The following is a 25,635-nucleotide window of genomic DNA, read 5'->3' on the forward strand; positions in this document are numbered from 1 at the left end:
GTGTCAACAAAGCATGGCATATCAAGTTGAGGTAGGACTAAGCTTCTCCCTTTGTATTGAGGCTGGGCGAGGCAACCCAGTATGAGGAATAGGTTCCCTAAAGCCAGTCTGTAATGCCCAGTCTACAACCTGTTCCACGAATTGGGCGAAGGCCTAAAGATTGAAATAACAGAAAAGACAGTGGGTCATTCGTTCAATGGCAATGTCAGAATGCTGAATGCCATTTATTGAGGGGGATGAAGTGGGGTTATATACTGACTTACAGCACAGTGGAAAATAACAGGATTTTTAGGCTTAGCTCCCCCCCCCACCAGGTGTGTGTTAGCAAAACAGGAAGAGTACCAATCACAACTGGGTTGGGGGGTGGGTGGCAGGAAGAGTACTAATAGCAGCTCTGGGGCAAGATGTTCAGGCTTGCCCAAGGTGGGTGGGTGGGTGGGTGGGTGGGTGTGTGTGTGTGTGTGTGTGTGTGTGTGTGTCCATGCAGGGACCTAAAGTATTCCAAATATTAGGGACAGGCCTTGATCCCACTGCTAGGAATTCCACAAGTAGACCAAGTTACGCAACTATTAAACATGGGCCTAGGTTGGTCCCATGCACAATTTCCATCAGTCTGGAGTCTGTGAACTCCTATTAGTCCAGGTTAGTTGTTTCTGTGGGTTCACTTGTGATAACCTTGACCCCCCTCCCCAGCCCCCACAGTCTTTCCTCTTTCTTTAACAGGATTCCCTGAGCTCAGTCCAGTGCTTGAGTGTGGATCTCTGCATCTGTTTCCATCAGTTACTGGGCAAAAGCTCTGTGATGATAATTAGGGAAGCCACCAATCTGATGATAGGAGATGGCCAGTTCAGGCACTCTCTCTACTATTACTCAGACTCTTAACTGGGATCATCCTTGTGAATTCCTGGGAGGTTCCCTGATACCAGGTTTCTTTCTGATCTCCAAATCCTAAAATACTCCATATTAAGACATCTCTTTCATTACTTTCCCCCTGTCTTGACCCTAAACACCCAACCTGATCCTTCATGTTCCCATCACCCCTCTCTTTAACCTAGGATATCTCTTCTGTTTCCCCTTCCAAGGGAAATTCATGCATCCCTCTTTGAGCCCTCCTTTTTACCTGGCCTATCTGGGGCTGTGGATTATAGCATGGCTATCCTTGACAGCTAATATCTATTTATGATTGAGTAAATACTAGTTTATATTTCTACATCTGGGCTACCTCACTCAGGATAATTGTTTTTTGTTTGTTTGTTTTGTTTTGTTTTTTTCTTATGCCATCCATTTGCCTTCAAATTCCTGATGTCTTGTTTTTGGGTTTTTTGTTTGTTTTTTTTTTGTTTGTTTGTTTGTTTGTTTGTTTTTTGCTTTTTACAGCTGAGTACTACACCACTGTGTAAATATACCACACTTTTTTCATTCTTCAGTAGTTGAGTGGTTCTAGGTTGTTTCCAGTGAAATGGCTCAGCAGATAAAGGTACTTGCAGCTAAGCTCTATGATCTAAATTGAATACACATGTGGTAAAAGAAGAGAACCAGGACACACACAAACATATACACACACATAGAGCTAAGATTTTGTCACAGTAAAAGTGGTGTAAATCCACTCTGGGGAATGTTCCTGAGTGAGAACTTGAAATGTGACTGCCTAGATCCAGTGCTTGTTTAAGATGAAGACCTCCTTGTGGGTGCCTTCTGAGCTACTCACTTAGGGTGTGTAATTAGCAGTAGGCTTAAGCAAATGTATTTGTATCATTGTGAATTTGGGCATTAAGACTTTGGAAGGTAGAAAATCCCAGATGAGAGATTTCTGTCATTCGGCTTTCTTCCTAACAGTCAGCACTGTCTCACATGTACCTGTAGGAGGCAAGTCCACTGAGAAGGTGAAGTTTATGTATAAATAGATAGATAACCACTACTGAAGGACATTTGACATTGAGAGCCTAGGAAAGTAATGAGCTTCATCAGCTAGGGGAGAATGTTTGCGCAGGTTTGTGTTTAAATGTTCATGTTAAAAGTTCATGTTAAACTTTTGGTTTTCCTTTCCTCCTTTTTTGTTTTGAATGAGTTTGACTGTGGCCCAAGATGACCTTGAAATTACTAGTCTTCTAGCTTAGTCTTAGTCTTCTAGCTACTGGGATTCTAGGTATGAGCCATCATGTCCAGAGAGACTTTTGTTTTCCATGTTTAAAACAAAGTTTGCCTTATTTTATATGATGCTTTAACATCTATCTTGTAGTCAAACAAAACTTAGGTTAATGCTTTGTCAGATTTGAAAATGTATTTTGTGTTCTTGCTATCAGAAGAAAGCAATACTGATCATTAAAAATAAATACCTCAGAGCTAAAAAGTTTATTTTATGTCTGTGTAGCTACTACTACAGGACTACTTGCTACAGGATTACTTACTGCAAGAGGAGGTGGTTTGGGTTGATTTTCCTGGGTTGTAAGATTGCTTTTGTTTTTCTGTTGTTTTCCTATGCATTAAAATTGTCGTTTGAAATGTACTACTAGGTACACAGGAAGTGATTAGAGGTCTAAATTGGTTGTGTACCTATACTTGGGTACTACATCTTTGCTTTGTTGTTTAGGAAAAATACTTAGATTAGAACTGTCAAGTTAGAGGTTTAGTGTGTATTTAGATGTAGGATTTTTATTGTTTGTCTGACACATTCTATAAGAGGCCCTTCAGCCTCACTTGGAACATGCTGTTGGCCCAAGGCCTGGAACTTAAGATCCTCCTGACTCAGCATCCAAAGTTGCTGGGATTACATATATGGTCCACCATGCTTGGTTGACAGACTTGGGGAGTTCTCAACACCCTTCTCTTTTCCTTGCCATACTATTCAGTCATGGAGACTTTGCTTTGGGGAATTGGTGTGGTTAAGTTGGACGTTGTTTGATTATTTGCTTTTGAGACGGTGTGTGCTGTGTAACCCAGGCTTCCTAGTTTGTGCATTCCTGTCCCAGCCTCCTGACTGCTAGCATTACAGGCACATACCACTGTACCTGACTCATCTGTCATTTTAAGGTGATGCTCTGGGTATTCCTGAGTAGGATATTTAGGATGAAATGGCAGGAAGATGTAAGGGTTCACTGAAAGCCTAGGGTCTAACCTTGAGTCCAGTTGCAGAATCATTGCTTCACTGTGCAAAATACCTGTTTTAGTTAGGGTTTCTGTTGCTGTGATAAAACCATTATGATTGTACTATTAACTATCAGCTTTCTATCAGATACCATACAACTTTTGTTTAAGCCAAGGAATTCAAGTCTTTTATCCTCTCTATCCTGTAACACTTTATACAAATAATTTACTCTCCCCCTACACACACACTGTCTCCCCTCTCTTCCTCCCTCCCTCTCTGCCTCTTTCCCTCTCTCTCTCTTTGTTTAGACAAAGGCTCCTGATCCATACCACAAAGTTGATGGTATAGAGCAGGGACCCCTTTCCTCTTGGAGCAGTGGCCTTCTCCTTTCTCCTTGTTTCCTGTGTGCCAATTCTTTTAGGACTTGTCCTCATCCCAGGCTCACAGCTGAAGGGCTTTGAGTTTAGGAGTAGGGGCTTTCCTTAATATGTGCTCCTCTATGGGCTTGAGGCTGTGCCTTGGGTCCAGAGAACTAAGTCCATACCCACATTCTCAGAAGTTTTGGCGTTGGCTAGATGACTGCCTTTCAGTTACATCTTCAGTTAAGAGCAGTCACCTCTAAGAACTCACATGTACACAGTTCAATTGCATGACTGAGAGCAGCTGTGTGACACAATTGTTCTGCTCAGAATTGAAGGGTACTAATTTGGTTATTTATGTCTTCCATTATTAGGAAAACGTAATATTTGTGTGTGGGGGCATACGTGGTTGAGATGAGACTGTGTGTGGAAGACAGAGATCAACATTTGGTAGTGTCCCTCAAACATTGGTAATCCCACTGAGTAAGAATAAGACCACTACCACAATTTTTGGGTCACTTTTGAAGCAAGCTTTACTAAATACTGACCAGACAGGATTCTCAGAGTATGGCCACAAATTACATTAGTAAAAGGCTTATAAAGAGAAAACCCACAAGGCTATAAACTTCTGCCTGTGTAACTCCTGCCTATGTTTGATCAAGCACATCCTATACAGTTGGGGTAACCAACCTTGTTTAGAAGTGAGATCATGTTGTCTTACATGAACAACAGCCCCCAGCATTCTAGGAAGTCAATCTGTCCTTGGACAAGTGGGGTTTACAGGTTAGGGGCTTTTGTTGTTTTATAGATCTCTTAAACACAATTGATTTAAACTTCAAACAATAACTGTCCACCTGCTTTTTGTTTGTTTGTTTGTTTTTGAGACAGGGTCTTCCAAATAGGTTTGTTGACCAGCAAGCCCCCGGGAATTCTGCTGTCTGTACTTCACTAGCACTGGGATTATACCAGTTTTTTTAGGTTCTGGAGATTGAACTCAGGTGCTCATGCTTGTAAAGTGAGCACTTTACCTACTGAACATATCCACTGTTCCTACTTGGGGGACACATACCTGAATTTAAATATTGGAATGCTATAGGTGAAGGCTATACCTCTACTTTTATTTGCCATTAAATACTAAAGTTTCTGTACTTTAGCCATTCTCCTTTTTCTTATTTCTCATTCATCATGAACATTTTAAAACTGTCTCTAAGCATAATGTTTGCTTGATTTAAGAGAACAAGGATAGGTATCTAGGAAGTATTGAGTCAAAAGGAAATAAACATAGCACACACTTGCTTACAGTTTAACACTAATGGTGGGTTCTATAAACCAAGGGTTTCTAACATTTTCAAAACTACAACATGATTAACTATGGTTACAGTCCTGCTGTGCAGTGTCTTCCTAGCTCTGATTTCATTCTCTCATCACTATCTCCTTCCGCTGCTTTTGACCCTCAACTTTCCCCGTCACAGCAAACTACCATCCTACTCATTACTGCTAGGAGATGAACTTCTTTAGGTTCCATGAATGAGAAGGATTATGTAGTATTTATCTCTCTGGGCATGTCTGATTTCATTTAATTAATGTCTTTAAGATTTATCCATGTTATAAGATGTGTCAAAATTTTAATTCCCTTTAAAGACTGAATAGTAGTGTGTTGTGTTTGTATACCTCACAATTTAAAATCCACTCATTCACTGATAGACAGCTAGGTTGACTCCACATTTTGGCTGTTGTGAGTAATACCCCAATGAACATGGAAGTGCAGACTTATTTCTGACACACTGAACCCTCATAAGAAGGCATTAGTAGTGGGATGGATGGTGTGGAGACAGGAGAGAACAGAAGTGTACAGGAGGCCTAGATGCATCAGGACACTACTGCTTTTTCTGTTTGATATAGATGTTGTTGGGATGAAATGACAGCAGAGTAGCTTTTCAAAATGTATTGTCAAGAGATAATTTCAAGCTGGAAGGAATACAGAAAGAAATCAAGAACTGTCTGTGTGTAGGAGCAGGTAAATGTTCACATGCTCCTAAAAATAGTTCTGTACATACATTTGCCCATTGCTTAAAATTTATTGTGGTTAAAAGTAAAACAAAAAAGAATTCTATATTCTGAGCATACTGGCTGCTGGGATCCTCAAGATAATTAAAGCCATAGATGAATGATAGCATTTGGATGCAGCCATAGAATTCCATGCCCAAGTAGAGCTCTTTGGAAACCAGCCAAATCAGGTGTGACTCTTTCTTCCCTTGTCCTCAGTCCTGCCTAGGATATGTTGTGTCCCTGAGTCATCTCAAGTCATTAAACAAGACCTGGCTGGTGTCTAAGGCCACACATCCCATGTGCTCTTTGATGGTCCTCTGAAAGTTTGAAATGTAGCCTGGCTGGCAGCTGTGAGTTCCTCATGCTTCCCAGAGCCAGCAGTTCTATAGAGCCCAGGTTGTAGCTTTTCTGCTGTCACAAGTCCACCTGATATGGGGACCCTAGCTAAGGGGGGATGTATATATCTGCATCAGCTGTTTGATGGCCTTGATCTCCTGCTGGGACAGCATTGGCCAGGGAAAGGGCTGCATTCTTAGTAGGCTAACACCCAACAAACATGTTATCTCAAACCTCTGCAGTTTAAAATTCTGACCCGGGTGTCACTAGACTAAATGCAGGTGTGTGTGTGTGTGCGTGTGTGTGTGTGTGTGTGTGTGTGTGTGTGTGTGTGTGTGTGTGTTTCTAGGAAGAGTCTGTTTCCTTGCCTTTTCCAGCTTCTGTAGTCTGCCAGTGTTTTAGCTCTTGATTTCCTCTTATCTTCAGAGCCTGAAACCTCCATCTTTTGAGTGCATGTTTTTCATCACACCTTTCTCCTCTTGCTCCCTCTTCACAATTCCAAGTGGGTTGTATTGGACTTTGAGATAATCCAGAGTCATCTGTTTGAAACTTCGTTCACCTTCCTCTGTGCCTGCCCATCTACTTCATACACAAGTTGTTCCTAAGAGTTTATGGGAAAGGTATTCTCAAAGCCTCATGTAATTGTTGTCCCTCTAATGTTCCTACATCTGTTCTGTGGTTCCCGTCCATCCTCCATGAAGAGACAGCCAATTCTGCAAGCTATAGTCTTAATACTTTTACATTTGCTGAACTTCAAGCCCTTTTCTTTGGCTTTTGTGTAAGCTAGGAGGCGGAAGTGCCAGGGAGGACATGGCTACTGACATATAAGAAAGCAGTTGGTATGGAGGCAGGGTTGGTTGGGTGGTAGGAGTGTGTGAGTTTTTGTGATTTTTAGTTCTGTGCCTGTTCTTTGCTCCTACATGCCTTGTATACCATCTCCTTTCATTAGCTGGGACAGTGGACCTCGTAGCACAGTATTCTTGACTTCTGGCCTGGTGCTGGATAGATGATGCTGCTGTTTCTCCTGGAGACTCCTGGATTTCCTTCTGGTTTTCTCCTGCTGAGGTCGTAGTTCCTGCTCTGTGAGTATCCTAGAGGGCAACCCTAGAGGGCAGTCCCCAACTGCCTTGTTAACAGTTACAATTTTCCAGTCTCTGGAAAGTTTTCACTTGTGAAAAAATATGATAATTATAATTTAAACAGTCTAATGAAAGCACTCATTTGATTGAAAATGTAGGCAACTCACTTTTGTTTAAAAAATAATAAAGCCTCAAGAAGAGATTGGTTTTAAAAAATGGAATGTTTTGTACATTTTAAAATTGTTCACACTTATTTAATAGTGTTTGTGTGTGGCATGCACATGCAGTGGCATACAGATTAGAGAACAACTTGGCATGAGTGCTCTGCTTTAGCCATGTGCATTCCCGAGCTCAAACATCGGTCTTCAGACTTGGTGTTAAGCACCTGTACCCACTTCTGGTTTTTGAATGAATTGTTTTCCCACATAGGCCCTGCAGTGTGTTTGGTTCCATTAGAGCCACAGGATTGTGGGGGTGCAGCTGTGTGATACCCACATAACTGGTTTGGGACAAACTTTTTGGAGTGCTCATCCTTGCTAAATATCCCAAAGTAGGGTGGGGGTGGTGATTTCAAGCAAAGGCATCTCCTTTTATCTCTCTGAATAATCCTTCACTCAATGAGTGTGAGGCATATTGGTGCGTGTGTCAGTGCAAAACCACACCCCAAAAGGGATGATAACTAGTTTATTCTTGAGCCAAATATATGTGACCATGGCCTGCTAACTCCAGATTCCATGTTCCAGTATGATTTGATGAGGTTTTGCAGTAACAGAACAAAGTCATAAGTCAAGGTACCTTTAAAATATATTGATGGTAACATGTAAGTAAAGTCAAGTAAAGTCTGGATGCATCTATTACAGTCTCAGATGTTACATGATTACAATCACAGTCTTTTGGGTGGTAGAGGCTAGTGGGCATGCCAGAAGGTTCACCTGTTTGTAACAAACATGGTGTGGGTCAGGCACAGAGGAAGACATTCAAGGAATGACTCTTTGGTGACTTAACCTAAGCCAAGAAAAATTGTAATTAGGCCCATCATCTCACTATTGTAACCTCTGCACAATCATTGAAGTACTACTAAGTTAAAATCAGATCTGTGGGTGTTTGTAAAATGTGCTCCCTGCCCCAGGAATTTTTCTTCACATTTATCAGTAATCTCATCACTTGGGAGGCTGAGTGAGGCAGAAGGGTGGCCATGAATTGAGGCCAGTCTGAGCTACATAGCAGGATGCTGCCATGAAGGAATGAAGTAAATAAGCAAATAGACAGACAGATGGGGGGGGGGAGGTCTGTGGTGGTTTAAATGAGAAGGGCCCTATAGCGCATACATTTAAATGTATGGTCCCTAGTTGGCAGAACCTGTTTTGGGAAGGATTAGAAGATGAGGACTTGGAGGAGGTATTTCACTGGGAATGGGCAGATAATGAGCTGTCAACTACTGCCAGAGTGCCATGCCTGTCTGCCTCCTGCCACCCTCCCTGCCATGATGGTCAGACTCACCCTGTGAAACTGTAAACAATACCCTGATTAAATGTTTTGTTTTGTTTTTAAATATGGTCTCTCTTCACAGTAGTAGAAAAGGAACTAAGACAAAATTGAGGAAAATTTGTCTTCTTGAAGAGAGAATGAAAACCCAGTGGCTTTATTGAAAATGATGATGGAACAAACAGACGCTTAGTTTTTGTTCCTTATGTCTGTATGTTTTAGACAAGGTCTCACTGTGTAGCCTTGACTATCCTGCAACTCATTAGGTGAGGGTACCTTCTAATTCTGCCTGTCTCTGTTTTGTAAGTGCTAGGATTAAAGGTATACACAACCCCATTGGCCTCTTGTTTCCCACTTTTCAAGTAAATCACAAATAGTCCTGTACCTTTACCCAGATGCAGAGGTGAGTATACAAACCAGATTTGCCAAGTGTAAAGCTTTTTTTTTTTTTTTTTTTTTAATTAAATAGAAGAACACACCTGGAAGAAGGCTGCGTACTGCCAGCAGCTCTTATACATTCAACACTCTTTTTTGTGGTAGCTCTCATAAGGTACTGGCCATCAGCCTGACAGGCCTGGTCAGTGTCTGCTGAGGCTCCCATTTGAGTTCTTGGGCACTTTACCCTTTGCCAGCTTTATTTATGCTTGGTCCCAGATCTGATGCTAGTGACCCCATGTTCCCAAAGGTAGGTGTGAAGACATTAACTGTGTTTTCTCTTTTGTCTGCTTGCATGAGGAAGCAGCTGCACACAGGGTGCCAGTCCACAGGATAGGTAGTCTGAGTCAGTGTAAGGGGCTGCAGGAAGCTGGAAAACTACTGTAAACAGGAAAAGGATTCCACAGAATAACAAGAAATTTAGGAACAGAGCTGAACACAAAAAAATGTAATCCTAAAACTTTTTAAATTACTGAAATTTAAATGATGGTTCATATGATCTTTAATTTTAAAAAAGGAGACAGTATAAGGAAAAGGTTGAAACCACTTAAAAACAGAAGTTAAAAGAACGTAATTGTACTGTCTTGCCCAGGTGTGTAAGGGATTCTGTGACTTTTAAGCATTGCAAATAGTCTAGAAAGGCAAAGGAAGTATGTGATCCGTTCTGTCCTTTAGGAGGAGGGAGCTGGAGAGGTGTTTGAGAACCACTGGCTAGAGAACAGGCCCCCACTCAAGCCATGCCCAGGTAGCCACTCAACCATCTGTCAGCCAATTCTGCACCTTCTTCAGTTTGCACATCAGGTGGAACCCAGCTGCTCTTAAAATTCTTTCTGTCCTAGATGCTAAGAGAAAGAGCACTTGATCACAGAAACACTAGAGACAAAATGAAAATTTATCACTGGGAATATATTTGTTAATTTTATCCTTGTTATTGGTAAAGAATAATGGTGTTGCACAAAGAAACACAGACAAAGCCAAAGTAAAGCATCGAGGCAATTTCCTTTTGTCCTACGGGTAAGGCAAACAGCGTAAGGCTGTAAGGCAAACAGTGTACATGATCCCTAACACAGTGGATGACTGTGTCTCATCCCACCAGTGGGTACCTGATTTCACAGTTTCTATGCTATTGGCAAGTAGGTGTGAAGTGGGAAGAAGGGTGTGGTAGAGTTTGGGAATGTCTAGGGCTTGGGTAGACAGTCATGTTACAAGACAGCGGAGGTTCAGGGAATAGTGGCTCTTGTTGGACTAACTATCATTGATTTGGAGGTGGGAGGGCATTTCTTGAGCTGAGCAAGACCTTGAGAGAAGCAATTTAAGGGGAGGAATGGTTTATTTTAGCTAAGTTTGAGAGGGTACATACCAGCATACTGGGGAAAACATGGCTATCAGAGAACACCTGGTGTCAGGAGCTGCTGGCAGCTATGTCTGCAGGAGTTTGAAGGGGCTAGTTACTTCAATTTGGCAGGCAGGACACAGCCCAGTTCACAACTACATGCTAGGACCTTGCTCCTTAAGCCTCAGTGTCAGCCAGCTAGGCCTCTTGTCTAAATAGTTTCTAACTCAGTGCTGTCAACAGCAGACAATGACTTCAAATGTGTGAGCCTGGGTGGGGTAGGGTGTCAGTTCGTATTCAAACCATTACAGATAGGGAAATGTCACAAGATTAGGCAAAAGAGGACAGAGAGCTGGGAGCCTTGTAGACTGCCTCTGTGTCAGCAGTCTGCTCATGAAGGCTCAGGAAACTTGGACTTCCTGAAAGCTGGTGTCATTTCTGTAGAAGAAATTGTAAGGGGCAAATAGTACCCAGTTGTTAGAGGATGTCCAGGAAAGATAGCTGCAGAATGTTCTAGAGATATGCCTCTCTTTGTGGGGCTGTGTCAGAAACACTGGATTCTGTTTCTGAGGAATGTGACACACAAGTTTATGTTTCTGCTTAACTCCAGGTGACAGTAGCCTTGTTAATCTGAAGAGTTTGCTGCTGTCTATGTTAGGAGTATGCAGCAAGGTGAATGCAGCAATGGGTGTTAGCACCATGCACTGGGTGAGGGATGGGAGACAGATCTGTAGGCATGACTTACATGGAAAGTTTTATTGAGGCGGGCGTGAGGGAAGGGAGAGGGGAGAAAGAAGAGAAAGAGATGGAGAGAGAGGAAGGGAGAGGCAGGAAAAGTCCTATCTGCCCCTTCAGAGGAACAGCAGGAAAGAGAGAGCAGAAGTGGGTGGAGTTTTCCTCTTAAAGAAACCTTTGTGCCTGTGTGCAGACTATGTAGTGACATAGTACCCAAAGGACACTGGGCTAGCCAGCCAGCTTACTACTGCCTGAGTGCATGCTGCTAGGTGACATGGGGGCAGGCCAGCATAATGCCTTACAGTCTAACATTACTGGGCTTGGGGATGATAGAGCTTTAGAGAAAATTATAAAGTTGGTTGGAAATATTAATGGTGATGGTTATCTTCTGACTGATGAAAGTATAGCCACTGTGTTGCCACCTTTTAACCTAGCCAGATTGTCCTTGATGTTTTTTGCTGGAATATTCTGACCTCATCTTAGCTGTGAAGTGATTCCTTGAGGGAGTAGGATAGAAAATGTGCCTCTCAAATCTCCAGCTGTACAAAATTAAGAGTTCATACTGTTCAGTATATAAAATGCTTCTAATGGAGTTTTCTAGGACTGACAGGGTAAAATAGCTGAAGAGATAAAAGGATCCATCAATTTTCATTTGGATCTGCCTCATTTGACCTTAACAAGGAAGGCAATAGTGCCCAGGTAGCAAATCTGATTTGTTTTCAGGTGTGGAAGTCGAGGGAAAGGGGATAGAACACTAGATATTTTACTGAACCCCATACAGGAACTGGTACTCTCATTTCCAGTTAGCATTGTCGCCAACTCCGGCTTTCATACCTCTGAAGCCTTCCTGTGAACCAGCCAGGCATAGGCATAGTGCTCCTCAAGTAGCTTACATTAGCTTCAAACATGGCAGGTTTGAGCAGGAGAACTGGAGTGGATGGGGCATAGGTGGAATGAGCTACCTGCCTCCTTGACCCTATTGCCCTAGAGATCACTGGGAGCTAAATAAATGTCATAGGTGGCAGTAGGACAAACTCAGTAGGAAGCAAAAAGGCAAAGCCTGAGTCCATCCAACAGGAAGTCACTTCTGGGCCTGCACTGTGAGTTACTCAGTCACTAGTGCTGGAAGGCTTGGGTTTTTAGTTAACAAGAGTTTATTTTTGCTTAAAAGGCCTCTGGAATCAGGCACCCTTGCTTGGGGATTGAATACAAGCTGTTGGTGTTGTCCATTTCTTCCTCTACAGAACAGGAATGCTGAGAGTTCTTCTTGCTACACACTTAGGGTCAGTGTCATACTCCATATGCTGTGCTATGATTTTGGAATTCTTGGTAGACAAGTGGGAGAGAAACAACAAGGTCTTCTAGAAAATCAGAGAAGGGAGCTTTTCTAGTATTTTGTTTTTCTTGTGTTTAAGGCTTTTACATTACATACAAGGATGCTTTCTTTACCAGTTTTGCTTATCAAACCTAAGTGAAATGTGAGTGGAGGCTCATTTTCAATGGCAGACCCAAAGACTTAATTAAAGGAAATGAGTCTGAATTCTTACCTCAAAGTTTTAATTGAACTGTTTGGCTGTCTGGGTGAAAATGCCGTTAGCAGCATTTTTTAAGCCAAGTCTAATAGAATCATGGTTGGAGTATAAATTTACAGATTTCCATTTACTTCTTAATAACAAATCCTTTCTGAATGAAAGCAGTGCTGCTCTTTTCTGAGGCTAGCTCTTAGGTCCAGGATGAGGAACCACCGGAGGCCTGGGGATTGCAGCCACATAAGGAAGACCAGCTGCCATTGCATAGTGTCTGTTTCATGACCTCTTTCATCCCTTCTCTTCTCTGCACTTACTTCTCCATACTGTCAGGTGGCTCAAAGGTGGGCTTATACTTCATAAATCATGATGTTCTGCATTACTTCTGAACCCCAGCTTCCTGTGATATATGTGACGCAGGCTTGACTGCCCCTGGCTACTTTTTACTGTACTGCTCAGAACGGAGAGAGCACTGCTGGTTAGCCACCATTAGCTTGCCATTCAGAGCCCAGTGAGTTCCTTTGCGTCCACTTACAATTAGAAGAGGTGGGTGATTTCTGATGGAGTCCATTGGTATTTTTACCAAAATATCATGATCATCTCTTTGACATTCTTTAACCTAGACTCTGTGAACCAGGAGCCTTCAAGGGTCTGCTTTTTCCCCAAGCCAGCCACTGCTCTCCTTTGGGATGCACATTCTCATAGCCCATCCTATTTGTTGTGCATTCTGCCCTGGTACATAAGCCCAGGCCTGTTTAGTCTGAATCACAGCACAACATTCTCTCCTGATGTTTTTCTTCACAGTCCACACAGACAGTTCTCTAAAATTTACAATGCTGAACTAGTCACATGGTTGGGACAGAGGGCAAAGCAAGTCACACAGTTTTTGTCCTTTAAGTAAAGTATAATTTAGTGACAAGGTAGTAGTGAACTTGTTAATGAGCTAATTTATATAGAAAGACTTCATTGTTCCTGAATAGCATATAATTTTCCAAAAAAAAAAAATATTTCAGCTTGTCTTCCAGTCACACTGAGAGGGAAAATTTCAGTATTAATGTACTTAAAATTATTTAAAAAAAAAAAAAAAGACAAAACAAAACAGTTTTTGACCTTCAGTTCTACAATGAAAACTATTGTACCATTCAGATTTCTCTTTCTGATTACTTGAGCTCCAGGATGATTTTCTATTCTTGCCCATACTTGTGTAACTTTTCTTGCTGTGACAAATACATGAGAAAATGCAACTTAAGGAAGAAGGCTTTGCTTTGGCTCACAGTTTGAGGGTATACTCCATTTTGGCAGGAAAGCATAGTGGGAGGAGCCTGAGGACCTAGTCATGGCATCCTGGCAGGAAGCAGGTTGAGCGCTGCTGCTTAGCTCCCTCGTTCCTATTTCATGATCTAAGACCTTGGCCAGTGGAGTATACATTGGACAAATGAGACATGCACAGACTTAAGGACTCTAAAGTATCCTGTCCTACCATCTTATGCTGAAATTGCCCCACAGAGCCCAGCAACACTGAACTGCTATGGCCCACGCTCCAGGTTAGCTCTTCCATAAGCCAGGGTCACTATAAAGTTCTGGCTAACTTCTTAAACAGAATTCCAAGGTGAATATAATCTTACATAGTAAAGATATCCCTAACATGTGAGTATGGGTCTTGGAAATTTAATACGTAATTTAATTTTGGCCTTACTGGAGAATACTTATAAATTGTGTCTTCTAATTATAAAAGCTTTAATTTGAATTCTTTTAAAGAACTGTAACTTACTTATTCTGAGCACTTTGAGCAATTCAGAATCCCTACTTTAACCATTGCCCATTGCTGAAAGGGACTTTACCTGACCAGGGCTGAGAGCTGTGTTAGTTTAGAACTATAAACATAAATATTTAGAGGGCAGTTCAGCTACATGCTCATTTGGCAAAAACACCAGTTGTAGATTCCTCCAAAGATTTTTGCTTTTGCTCTCTTTAGTCATAGGCGCTTGACCAGTTCTAAAGTGCAAGATTGTATTCACTCCCATGGAGCAGCCTCAAATTCAATCAGAAAGTGACTATTTACAAGCCCCTCTATTACAACCTTGCTGCCACTGTTGTACCAGGGGACATTATATTGCTAGTCATTCTCAGTCCTTTCCAATGCAGGATCTGTAGTTGGATACGCTCATAGGTGACTTTTCTCCTGATTAACAGTCTTCATATTACCTCCGGCACACTTTCCAGCAGGTCAATTCTTTAAATGAGTTAATACAGAGTGCTTGGCCCAAAATAAGACTTCTGTGTCTTTTCTCCAAAGCCCTGGAAACATCACAGAACAGAAGAATGAGGAAGAGTTAAGTGGGGGAGGGTGATTGTCTTATGGGTACCACTTGTCTGCGGCCATCGTAGGTACACAGCAGTTATGACTGGGTATGGGAGTTAGAGAAGGGAGGAAGGAGGATGAGAGAGAGTGAGGGTAGGAGGGGACTAGTTGGGAAGGACATGGTTAGTAGAAATTAGAGGATGGGAGAGGTTAGGGAGATGTTATTACAGTGATTGCATACAGATACTGTCTTGTATATTTTCTAATCAGTTAAATACAGGCTGGAGAGATGACACGGGATTAAGAACACTTGCTCTTAGAGAGGGTCTGAGTTAGGTTCCTAGCACCCATATCCTGCAGCTCAGAACTTCCTGTACTTTAACTTCCAAGAATCTGATAATCTGATGTTCCCTTCTGTTAGGTATCTGCACATATGTACACACACACACACACACACACACACACACACACACCCCAAATCTTTTTTAAAAATTAAGTAAAAAAAAAAAAAGTGATGACAACAAAAATAAACCCTGTAGAAAAGGGTCCAGAAAACATTTCAGTTACAGGATATCTGTCTCCACAATGTATTTCCATGTTTTATAGAGCTTTCTTATTAGACTGGCAAGACAGCTCCTCAGGTAAAAACATTTGCTGCCAAGTCTGATTGATTGATGGCTTGAGTAGCCTCCCTTGGACCATTACACAGTGGAAAGAGAACTGACTCTCATACGTTGTCTTCTGATCTCTACACCTGTCCCATGGCACAGGTACTCCCACCACACATACACTCACAAATAAAAATGGAATAGTTAAATATTTAAAATTTTATTAATGACAGTAGATACAATTTAGTTAGTATCCTTTAGACAGCAAAAAAGTAATAAAATTACAGTTTTGGAAAACTAGTTAGTAAAACCAAAATGTGTGGTATGACTAGAGGGATTTTATTTTGCTGCTTTACAATTTTTCATAATATGAATGTATTACTAAAAGGGAAGGAAAACTGGATTTTCCCATCCTTGACCCTGAACCAAATTCTTCCTGCACAAAAGCGCCAGGTCCCCTCTCCAGTCCCTCTTCCCTCTACCCTACTGTCCACTTTGTGTAGGTGAGAGATAGAAGTAGATATAACTTCTATCTGTCTGTTACGAGCAATTTTCCTGCCAGCCTGTTCCCATGGCTACATCAGCCCCCAGATAACACACAGAGATGCTGTATTAGATATAAAGCTGTTGGCCTGTTATGTAAGTGTTTCTTATTGGCTAGCTCTATCTTAACTATTAACCCATTTCTATCAATCTAATTGTCTTGACCTCTTATCTCAAGTCCCTACATCTTGACTCTCCAGACTCTCCAACTATAACTACCAGAATCCTTCTTGTCTCCTATTCCTGCCTATCTTGCCTTCCCATTTGCCAACAGTACTTTATTCATTAACCAGTAAGAGAACATATTTACAGAATGACATCTCCCATCATCTGTCCATTCATCTAACTGTTGTATTCTCTCCAAAGTAGCTGCTGAACACTACATAGATAATGCTTTCTTTTGTGTTGTGACATGTGCTCTTACTGCAGAACCTATGTAGGATGTAAAAGCATGTTTAAACAGAGGTGTCTGGACTTGGCTTTCACAGCACCCACACTGGTTATGCCTTGGCACCACTCACAGGGCATTGTCTTTAGAGTTACTCAGCCAGTGTTACATGTGTGAAACAGACAATAGTGTATGCACACTGATTTGTTGGAAATAAGTTTTTAACACCGTGTCTGGGAACAAATACAGTGTATTATCTCCTGTTGAGGAAGGTGCCAGTGTAGAATAAGAGGTCATATTGTACTAAGAATGTCAGTATAAGAATCTTGTTGGTGTGTCAGTGGTTTTTTTAGTGTCCGATCCTTGAGACATGATTGTTATGAAAATAAGCAAATACTGATTTGAGGCTAGGAGAGAAGATCAGACTTGATTCAGAATAGCTGGGTTGTTTCATTTCTTGTTTGCTTCAGTTTCCTAATTCATAAAATAAGAAAAGTAATAGTTTCCTCAGAAGTCTTTTGGAATGATTAGCAGAGATTTTTCTGGAATAATCTAAGAGTGGTGGTGGCACAGTAAATTGTTTTTATAAATCTTATTTAAATTAGAAACAATTTTTTTACAGATCAATCCCAGTTCCCTCTACCTCCACTGACCCCCCCCCCAGTCCCATCCCTCATCCACTCCTCAGGAGGGGGTAAAGCCTTCTATGAGGGATCATCAAAATCTGTCAAGTCATTTGGGGTAGGGCCTAGGCCCTCTCCCATGTCTCCTGGCTAAGGGAGTATCCTTCCATGGGGAATGGACTCTTGAAGTCTGTTCGGAGGCACAGTAAGTCTTAATGTGTGTGATTCAGTTTTACATTGACTTTTTCCATAATTTTCTACCACCCAGTTAAGGATAACAGAACAGACACATTGTGCACAAGATTGTGATATTTAAGTGTGTCTTCTTTAAATTTCTCTTATTAAGCTGTCTGATAGTGAATATGTATTGATATATCATTTCACTTAGAGAAATGATCTGCTCCTGCCCAAAACTGACCCAAAGGAGCTTGGGAGTTCTTTGTTAGAGACTCCCATATACCATTTAGGAAAAACACATGCTTGGTTACACTACATCAAGAATTTCAAGATGAGCCGGTATGATGTTGTGTTGGTGTTTATTACAAATAACAAAGAAAGGGCTAGAGAGATGTCTCAGTAAGTTAAGAGCACTTTTTGCTCTAGAGCTCTCAAGCTTGATTTCTATCTAGCACACACAGAGTGACTCACAACCATCTGAAACTCTAAGGAGACCAGGCATTATGCGTGGCATACAGCATGCTGGTCACTTGGTTTTCTGTGGTTTATCTGATCCTTAATTCATCTGAGCTATGGCAAAATACTATTAGTAGTTTGGACGAGACTGCTGTGTGAGGCCTGTGCATACATTACCACTCACATCTACAGCCCTGCGAGTCTTCATGGTAGCAGGTGGGTTGATGGCCTGCTCTAGGTAACTTCCTGTTGCTGTGATAAAACACAGTGACCAAAAGCAACCTGGGGAGGACAGGGTTTATTTCTTAAAACTTGCAGTTGATACTCCATCACTGAGGGAAAGTCAGATCAGGAATTCAAGGCAAGAACTAAAGCAGAAGCCATGAAGAATTCCTACTGGCTTGTTCCTCATGGCTTGCTCAGTTTGCTTCATACTCCTCAGGGCCATCTTGTCCAGGGATTGCACTGTGTCCAATGATCTGGGCCCTCATACATCAACCATTAATCAAGAAAATGCTCTAGAGACTTGCCTACAGGCACTGGATGGGAGCATTTTCTTAGCTGAGTCTCTTTTCAGATAATTCTAGCTCCATCCAGTTCTCAAAATCCAAACAAGAAGTATAGTATTGAACTTGGGGTCCTCCTCCCTCCCTTCCTAACAGGCATTTAGATTTATAAAATACCTATTTTTACTTTTGAGAGTTTAGAATTTTAGAATTATTTAGTAATTGCCAGTAAGAGACTCTTTAATAAATAACATGCTCTTCATAGATTAAAAAGAATGGAATTCCTTTGTGTTTTCTTAAACCAATTTTGAAAAACTAAATAGAGTTACTTCCTGTTTCCCACGGTATTTCACACCAACATTAGAAGAGCTGATAGTGAACTTAGTTCCTAGGGAAGGGCAGAGCCATTCTGAAATCTGCTTGTCCTGGTCTCAGCATCCCCTTTCCTATACACGGCTTAAAAATTAATTTACAGACTTTGAGATTTTTCTTGGGAAATGGCATTTGTACTCCATGTATTCCAAGTTCTTTGTACATTCATACACAGTCTTGACCTCCAGATCCCAGGTCAGACTTGCTGGAAATTTTACCTGGTCTGTTTCAGCTGTTCAACTCTGATTAATAGAAGCAAACATGGAGAGAAGGACACAGGGAAAGGGTCTGTCTGCTTGTAAGTGACATTCACAAAACCAATGGGGTCTACATTCACTTACTCCAGACCTTCCTCCTCACGAGTCTAGGACCTCGGAGCAAGTGCTGGAATTTCTGCAACACAGGTCACACTAGTGACAACAGCCTTTTAAACACAGGGGTTTGAGAACAATTGAGGAACAGCCATTGTCTCTGAATAGATAGATGTGAGACTTCACACAACCGCACCACAAATAATGGAGTCTACAATAGATTCCGGGAATGCAGACACATGACCTAGGTACTGTAGTCCCTAGATGCCTTCAATCCTATTCATGTTGCCACCCTTTGTGATTAATGCTCTTTAATTATGCCATTCGTGCTTCCTCATCGGACAAATCACTCCAGATGAGACACACATGTAGACCCCATGTGGCAGTGCTATTTCAAGTCTTCTCTTTCCCCATAGATCTGTCTTAACAGTTCTCCTGTGCAGCCGTTCAGGGTGGGTATTCTTATTCCTGTTGTGTTCCAAAGGTACTGAGGCTTTGACAATCCATGTGATTTTATTTTGTTTCTTCAGCAGAGTCCTGCAGTTGTCGATGGAGAGATCATTCTGTACACTAGCACTTCTGATCATGCAGGCTCCTTTAAGGAGCTAGAATGGTTCCAGGGAGTCTGTGGTGTTGACAGGTGTCTGGGTTGCTTGTTGTGAATGCAGCCTTGTTTTACCATGTTGTAGAATGAAGCCATTGTAAGCCAGGAACAAGTTGGCTTTTACACTGTTGTTAGCCTGTTTGGAAATACTTTCAATTTGGAAGAGACAGTGACAAGACTGACAAGAGCTTTCCCAGATGTTGGGTGTTGGTATCACAGGGCAACAGAGTTTTTACTGTGTGTCTGTCTACACCAAGTATACTTCTTGTTTTCATAATTTCAATGTCGTTTGAAATTGGCCTTAGTTGTAGCATTAGACTTCCAGTGAAAAGGCTAGAGTGTCTTAGTTTGGCAAACTATTTACCTTTTTTCCCCTCTAGAATAAAATGTGCTTCTCTAGAAAGAAAGCCTTGTGATTTAAAATGGTAATCCTTAAGAGAACACAAGGACAGTAAAAACAACATTTCCATTTGTAGGTTAGGTAGGGTGAGGAAGTGTTAAGTAATGGTTTAGAAGTTTGGGGAAAGTGTATGGAGTGCTAGGATATAACCCAGGGATATGAAGGTCAGAAGAACAGTACTACCTGGGCCTATATGGATTGCTGGGCTCGGGCTGGGCTGGTACAGATCTCTAAGACAAATTCTTCCTGTGGAAGGTGGCATCAAGCTTAGATGCAGAAGCTGCATGTCAGCTGAGCTGTTCAGGCTAGGTAATGCTGAGATACCAGAGGCTTTAGACTCTAAAATTTGTAATAAAGGTGTTGGAAGGGGTTAGGGGTAGGGTAGTAAAAGGGAATTCAACAAGCACAGTGTAGGGAATGAGACCTAGCTAGTGTGGAAAAACCTTAGGGGGTTTAGTGTAGATCATGGCAAACGACTCTGCTGGTTATCTGCTTTTATAAATAAAATTTTATTACAACAAATCCACACTTGTTCATTTATGGGCTATTTTTTTTCTGAAGCACAGGTTGAATACTTGCAGTGAAGGTTATGTTCTACAAGGCCCCATATGTGACCTGGCCCTCCATGGAGAAAGGTTGCTGGCCATGAGTAAGTGAATCAGTTTTGGGGTGTGTATGTGTGCGTGCACGTGCGTGCACACGCACGAGAGAGGGGGAGCTTCTAATGTTAGCTACTGCTTACACACCTGATGCATGCTGACATCATAGCATTGCTTCATCTGGCTCATAGTGAGGTGGGAGCTTTTAATCAGATGGTGGGAGATAGTGAGGGCAGTGATGTTCCTCCTGTGGACATACTTTCATACTTTGCTTATATACTTAAGGAAGTCTACTGATAGACAAGTATTGAGGAAAGGAGAAGAGATAGAAACTTAAAATACAGTACAGCATACCCAAGGATGAGTGGGAATCTTGGAAAAATGAGGGTAACAGTTTGAAAAATGGTCAGTATTTTCCTGGAATTAATTTCTTAAAGTTTATTTTTAATTTTTACTGAAAATTCATATACTATATTCTGGTCAGACACACCCCAATCTCCTCTCAGATCCTTCCCACCCATCCAACCCCATGCTCTTTTTCTCTCTTTATTTAGGTAGGTTAAAAACAAAACAAAAATAAACAAAACAGGAGGCCCATAAAAGCACAAAGGTAGAAAACCTAATTAATATACAGGCCAAAGCCCAGGAAAAAAAAAAAAAAAAAAAAAAGGTCTAAACAAAGCAATATAATGCACAACTAGAAAACACCATTGAGTTCTTTTTGTGTGAGTCACCTCCTGATGGGCATGGGGCTACCCTTAAATGCGGTGTATTCAAGTGAGACTCCATTGGAGAGTTAATTTTTCCTTTGGAAACAGTTGTCAGTTGGAGAAAGCTTCTTGATTAGGGATAGGAGATTGTGTGCAGTTCTAATGTTCAGCACTGGCACCCCATCTGGCCCTGCAAATGCTGCAACAGTCTCCGATGGTCTGTCCTGTTGTGTCTGGAAGGTACAGTTTCTTTTGTGTCATCCTTCCCTCTGGTTCTTATAATCTTTTTGTCTCTTCTTCTGCATAGCTCCCTGAGCTCTAAGGGAAGTGACTTGAGGAAGACATTCCATTTGGAACTGAATATTCCAAGTTCTCTCACTCTGCACATGGCCTAGTTGTGGGTCTTTGTATCTATCAGTTCCCACCTTTTACAAGAGAAAGCTTCTCTGATAATGGCTGAGCAAGACTCTGTGTGTGGGTATATAACAGAATGTCATTAGGAGTCGTTTTATTGCCATGCTCCCTTAGCAGAACAGTGGTATGTGGTTTTCCCCTAAGCCCATGGTCTAATCTAGTCTCATGTTCTTGTCCAACTGAGCAGTGTAGGACATACAGGTATAGAATAATTTGTGGAGCTAGAGTGAGAACACATGCACAGTCTCTTACAATTTGTATGGCTTTGGGTAAACTCTTATTATTATAACTTTGAGTCAGCTTCCTTATTGACACAATGAAGTCCTACCTACTTATTATCTATTAATGTACCTGCATAATAAATGTGTTTTGAAAACCTGGACATTCAACTTTGCCCTTATACATACTAAGTTAATACTATCATTGGTCTGCATTCCCAGTCCAAATTAAGTTCTTAGAATAGTGTCTGGCATATAACCGCTGTACATTGGGTATTGTTATTGATAGTAATGATTCAACAAGCACAGCCTCAACTTAAAGGGAATAGCTTATCCTGACAAAGTAGGAGTTACTATGACCAGGATCACCCAAAATGGTAATAGACTGCTGAAGTTTTATAGTAACAGAAGAAAGTCATAAGTTAAGACATTTTTCAAATACATTGATGGAAACATTAAGTACACTGGTTAAAAAAATAAGTTAGGAAATTTCAGCTATAGAGCTCAAATGCTGTCCATTGGTATTTTTTGTCTTTGGTTGGTGAAAACTAAGATATTGTTTTTTCACTTTTTGTCTGTTTCATTTTCTATTTCAAGGCAGGGCTTGTTTCCCTGTGTAGCCCTGGCTGTCCTAGAACTTGCTCTTTAGACAAGTCTGGCCTCAGACTTAGAGAGATCAATCTGCTTCCCAAGTGTTGAGATTAAAGGAATGCACCACCACCACCACCAGCAGGCTGAAACTATCCTTTTTAATTTAATACTATCAAAATGTTTCATCTTTTAGTCACAGTATATTTGGTCAGATTAGAGGTGAAAAAGGAGTAACTTTGGGGAGAGGGAGCCAAAATAGCCCAAGAAAAATAAAATTACTGGGCTGTGTACCCGTAGCACTTCATTCTCCACAATTACTCCAGTTTAATCAGTTGGTCAGCCTTGCAGGAAGCAGAGGGTCTTAAACTTGCTTTACAGTTCCCTCTGCTGCCCAGTCATAATGCTTTGTGCATTTGGAGGCCATATTCATTAAATATTATTTATATCCCACTTAATCCTTAGGATCTGATGTTGATGAAGCTGAGCAGTAAGTAGAAGAGCAGCCATCAGGTGAAAGAAGGTAGCAGAGAAAGCCATTAAAATTCTCAATCTTTGGGTGGAGACCCCTGGAGTTGAATGTCTAACACTTCACACAGGTCACCTAAGACCATCAGAAAACACAGATATTTACATTACAATTCATAACAGCAACAAAATTACACTTATGAAGTAACAATGAAATAATTTTATGGTCAGGGGTCACCACACCATGAGGAACTGTATTAAAGTGTTACAGCATTACAGAGGTTGAGAACTACGGCATTAAAATATACTAGTTATATGCTCCAGATCTGATTTCCTCTTATTTTATCCTCTGTATTTGATACAACATGTGGCACATATTTGGAGTTAATTACCAGTACAGGCTAAAAAGTGTAGGTATTAAACTATTGATTTGTGTGCTAGACTGGCTGGGCTAGGCTAGCTGGCCTATGAATGCCTAGGGTCTACCTATCTATATATCATCAGTTCTAGGATGACATATATGCAACCATCCCTAGCTTTTACATGAACATTGGGGATCTGAACTCAGGTTCTCATCCTTGCCCACCCTGCACTTTTATCTGCTGAGTCACCCACCCAAATCTATGGGATAATTGATTTTGAGATTTTGATGTCTTTATTGGGTAATTGGGGGTGCTGAGCGAACAGCATTGAGAGCTCAGGAGAGATTGAGGCTGGCCTGGACTTTGGGGAGGTTGTTGGCATACAAGAGCTACCAAGAGTCCTGGGTGAGGTCACCAAGCAGACAAAAAGGGTGGGATAAGAGAACTTGTAGTCTGAGACAAGTCCAAAGTGCTGAGTGAGGAGACAGGAGGCATCTAGGTGTGTGTACAGGAGCAGTGTTTTCCTGTAGTTTCCTGCTGCTTGGGGCAGATGTATTTGAGCTCTCAGACACAAAAACTTGGACTCTCTGGAGGTAGCTATGAATGTGTTAGTGAGATTTAAGGAGACACTAGATATAAAAGCATCACAGTGGTCTTAAGTTGAGAGGTGGGTAACAAGTATAGAGTCCAAAACAAGTCGGTTTAACCTCCTGAGGTTTGCCAGAAAGTTCATGGGCGAGGGGTAAGCATGGGGATGAATGGACACTCAAAAGGCTGTTCTAATGACTTGGCAGCTCTGAATTTGATGAAGAGGTAGGCAAGGACATAACAAGGTAAGATATGGCAGCAGAGTAGTAGTAGGATCCATGTTCTGATGGTCCTTCTCTGAGGTGCTTGCCACAAAAAGAAATCAGCTGTGGAATGGTTTGGGGAAAGAGTGCATAAACTATGCCAGTTGTGTGTTACCGCCCTAAAAGTATGAATTCATAATTCTCTACTATGCATTTAAGCCATCCTTACACTTAATGCACATAAGTGTTTTCTCAAGAGTATGAAAGAGATTATTGATAAAAACTTGCCCACTGCAAATTGAATTGCCATGTGTTTATATAAATTGCGAAATTATCTCTGCCCTTTCCCTCTTTGTACAGAGGGGAAGTTGAAGTGGGGCAGGAGAAAAACAAAATTTGATTAAATGTCTGGGTGTAGATGTTCTGTTTGGCAGGGCAGTAGAGCTCTCTCTCCTCTCTCCGTGTGTGTGTGTGTGTGTGTGTGTGTGTGTGTGTGTGTGTGTGTGTGTGTGTGTGTTGTAAACCTTATTCTATTCCTCAGATGAGAATGAATGATTACTTTTCAGTTTTCTAAAATGACCACTGACCAGTATGGTGTCTTGGAAACTAGATGTAGATAGACTAAAACCTGACCTGAAAGTATGAAGCCAGGACCTTTTCCAGGGCTCCGTTGCTTTGGCTACTCTAGTGTTCACTCTCCTATGAGGTTGAGCTCTGTGTGGCACTCAGTAGGTAGTTGAAGAAATAAAATCTACCCCTGTGAGTTAAGGGTAGGGACCACCTCACCGGAGCTTCTAAGGTTAGCACAAGTAAGGCTGGGCCTGGTAACTGCAGCAAACAGGGAATGCTTGGTTTTATCCCCTACCCCCAAGATAGTGCAGCTGTTAGTCACTTCATGAACCAAGGCTTTAACTAGGTAAGCAAACATGATCCAAGTGTTCATTATCTACAGTTAGCCTTTGGTGTGGCTTTTGGCAGTTCTTGGCGTATATTCATTGAAGAACAGAGTGGCAGTGGTGTAGGGACTAGTAGCATCCTCTACGCATAATTCACTTGATCTTTTACATCATAAGGAAGTATTCGAAGACACAGTCTTTTCTTTTTCTATTCATTAGTAGTTTGAATAATGATATGTGATAACATGATCTTATGTCTAGTGCATTAAGTTTCTTGTTTCTGCATGAATTAAGATTAGCATGACTGTATGGTGGAGCTGCAGCTTTTGCTGCAAGGTTGAAAATGTCCTGCTTGACATTGGCTGCATTCCTGCTCAGGCCCAGGACAATGGTGCAATTCTACAGCTAGTTTGCTCTGCAGCTGAGACTTTGTTGATCTGTTTTTAAAGTTTTCAGTATTTAATATGCTGCAGAAATGAGAAGTGAAGACTTTCCTACTACATACATGTCAGGCCACATTTTCTATTCCTGCTAGGTCAGTGGCAATACTGATTTGGTATTTATAAGCCAAACATAATTCTGCTCATGGGAAAGAATTGTTTTTGTTCAGAGGTAAATGTAACCTGCAGTTGCTTAATTTTTAGTGTTCTGTCTAATGCCCTTCCCCCCTTTTATTTTTCTAATTCAGTGGTTCTCAACCTTCCTAATGCTGTGACGGTTTAATACAATTCTTCATGTTGTGGTGACCCCAATCATATAAATATTTTCGTTGCTACTTCATAACTGTAATTTTGGTACTGTTAAGAATCGTAATGTAAGCATTTGTGTTTTCTAATGGTCTGAGGCGACCTCTATAAAAGGGTCTTTATCCTTGGCA

General features: G+C 41.3%; 1 protein-coding gene across 1 annotated transcript in view; it reads left to right on the top strand.

Annotated features, from left to right (window-relative positions):
* The window catches only part of LOC127214102 (cyclin-Y-like), a gene marked incomplete at its 3' end in the record, with an annotated part of 82,988 nt that overhangs the window by 18,674 nt on the left and 38,679 nt on the right, over positions 1–25,635 (top strand). The window contains exon 3 of the mRNA XM_051174435.1: positions 20,279–20,361. Within this exon, the coding sequence (XP_051030392.1) occupies positions 20,279–20,361 (83 nt within the window). The remainder of the gene's footprint in view (positions 1–20,278; positions 20,362–25,635) is intronic.

This window comes from Phodopus roborovskii, unplaced genomic scaffold (genome assembly GCF_943737965.1).
Source record: "Phodopus roborovskii unplaced genomic scaffold, PHOROB, whole genome shotgun sequence".
Taxonomy (NCBI): Eukaryota; Metazoa; Chordata; class Mammalia; order Rodentia; family Cricetidae; genus Phodopus; species Phodopus roborovskii.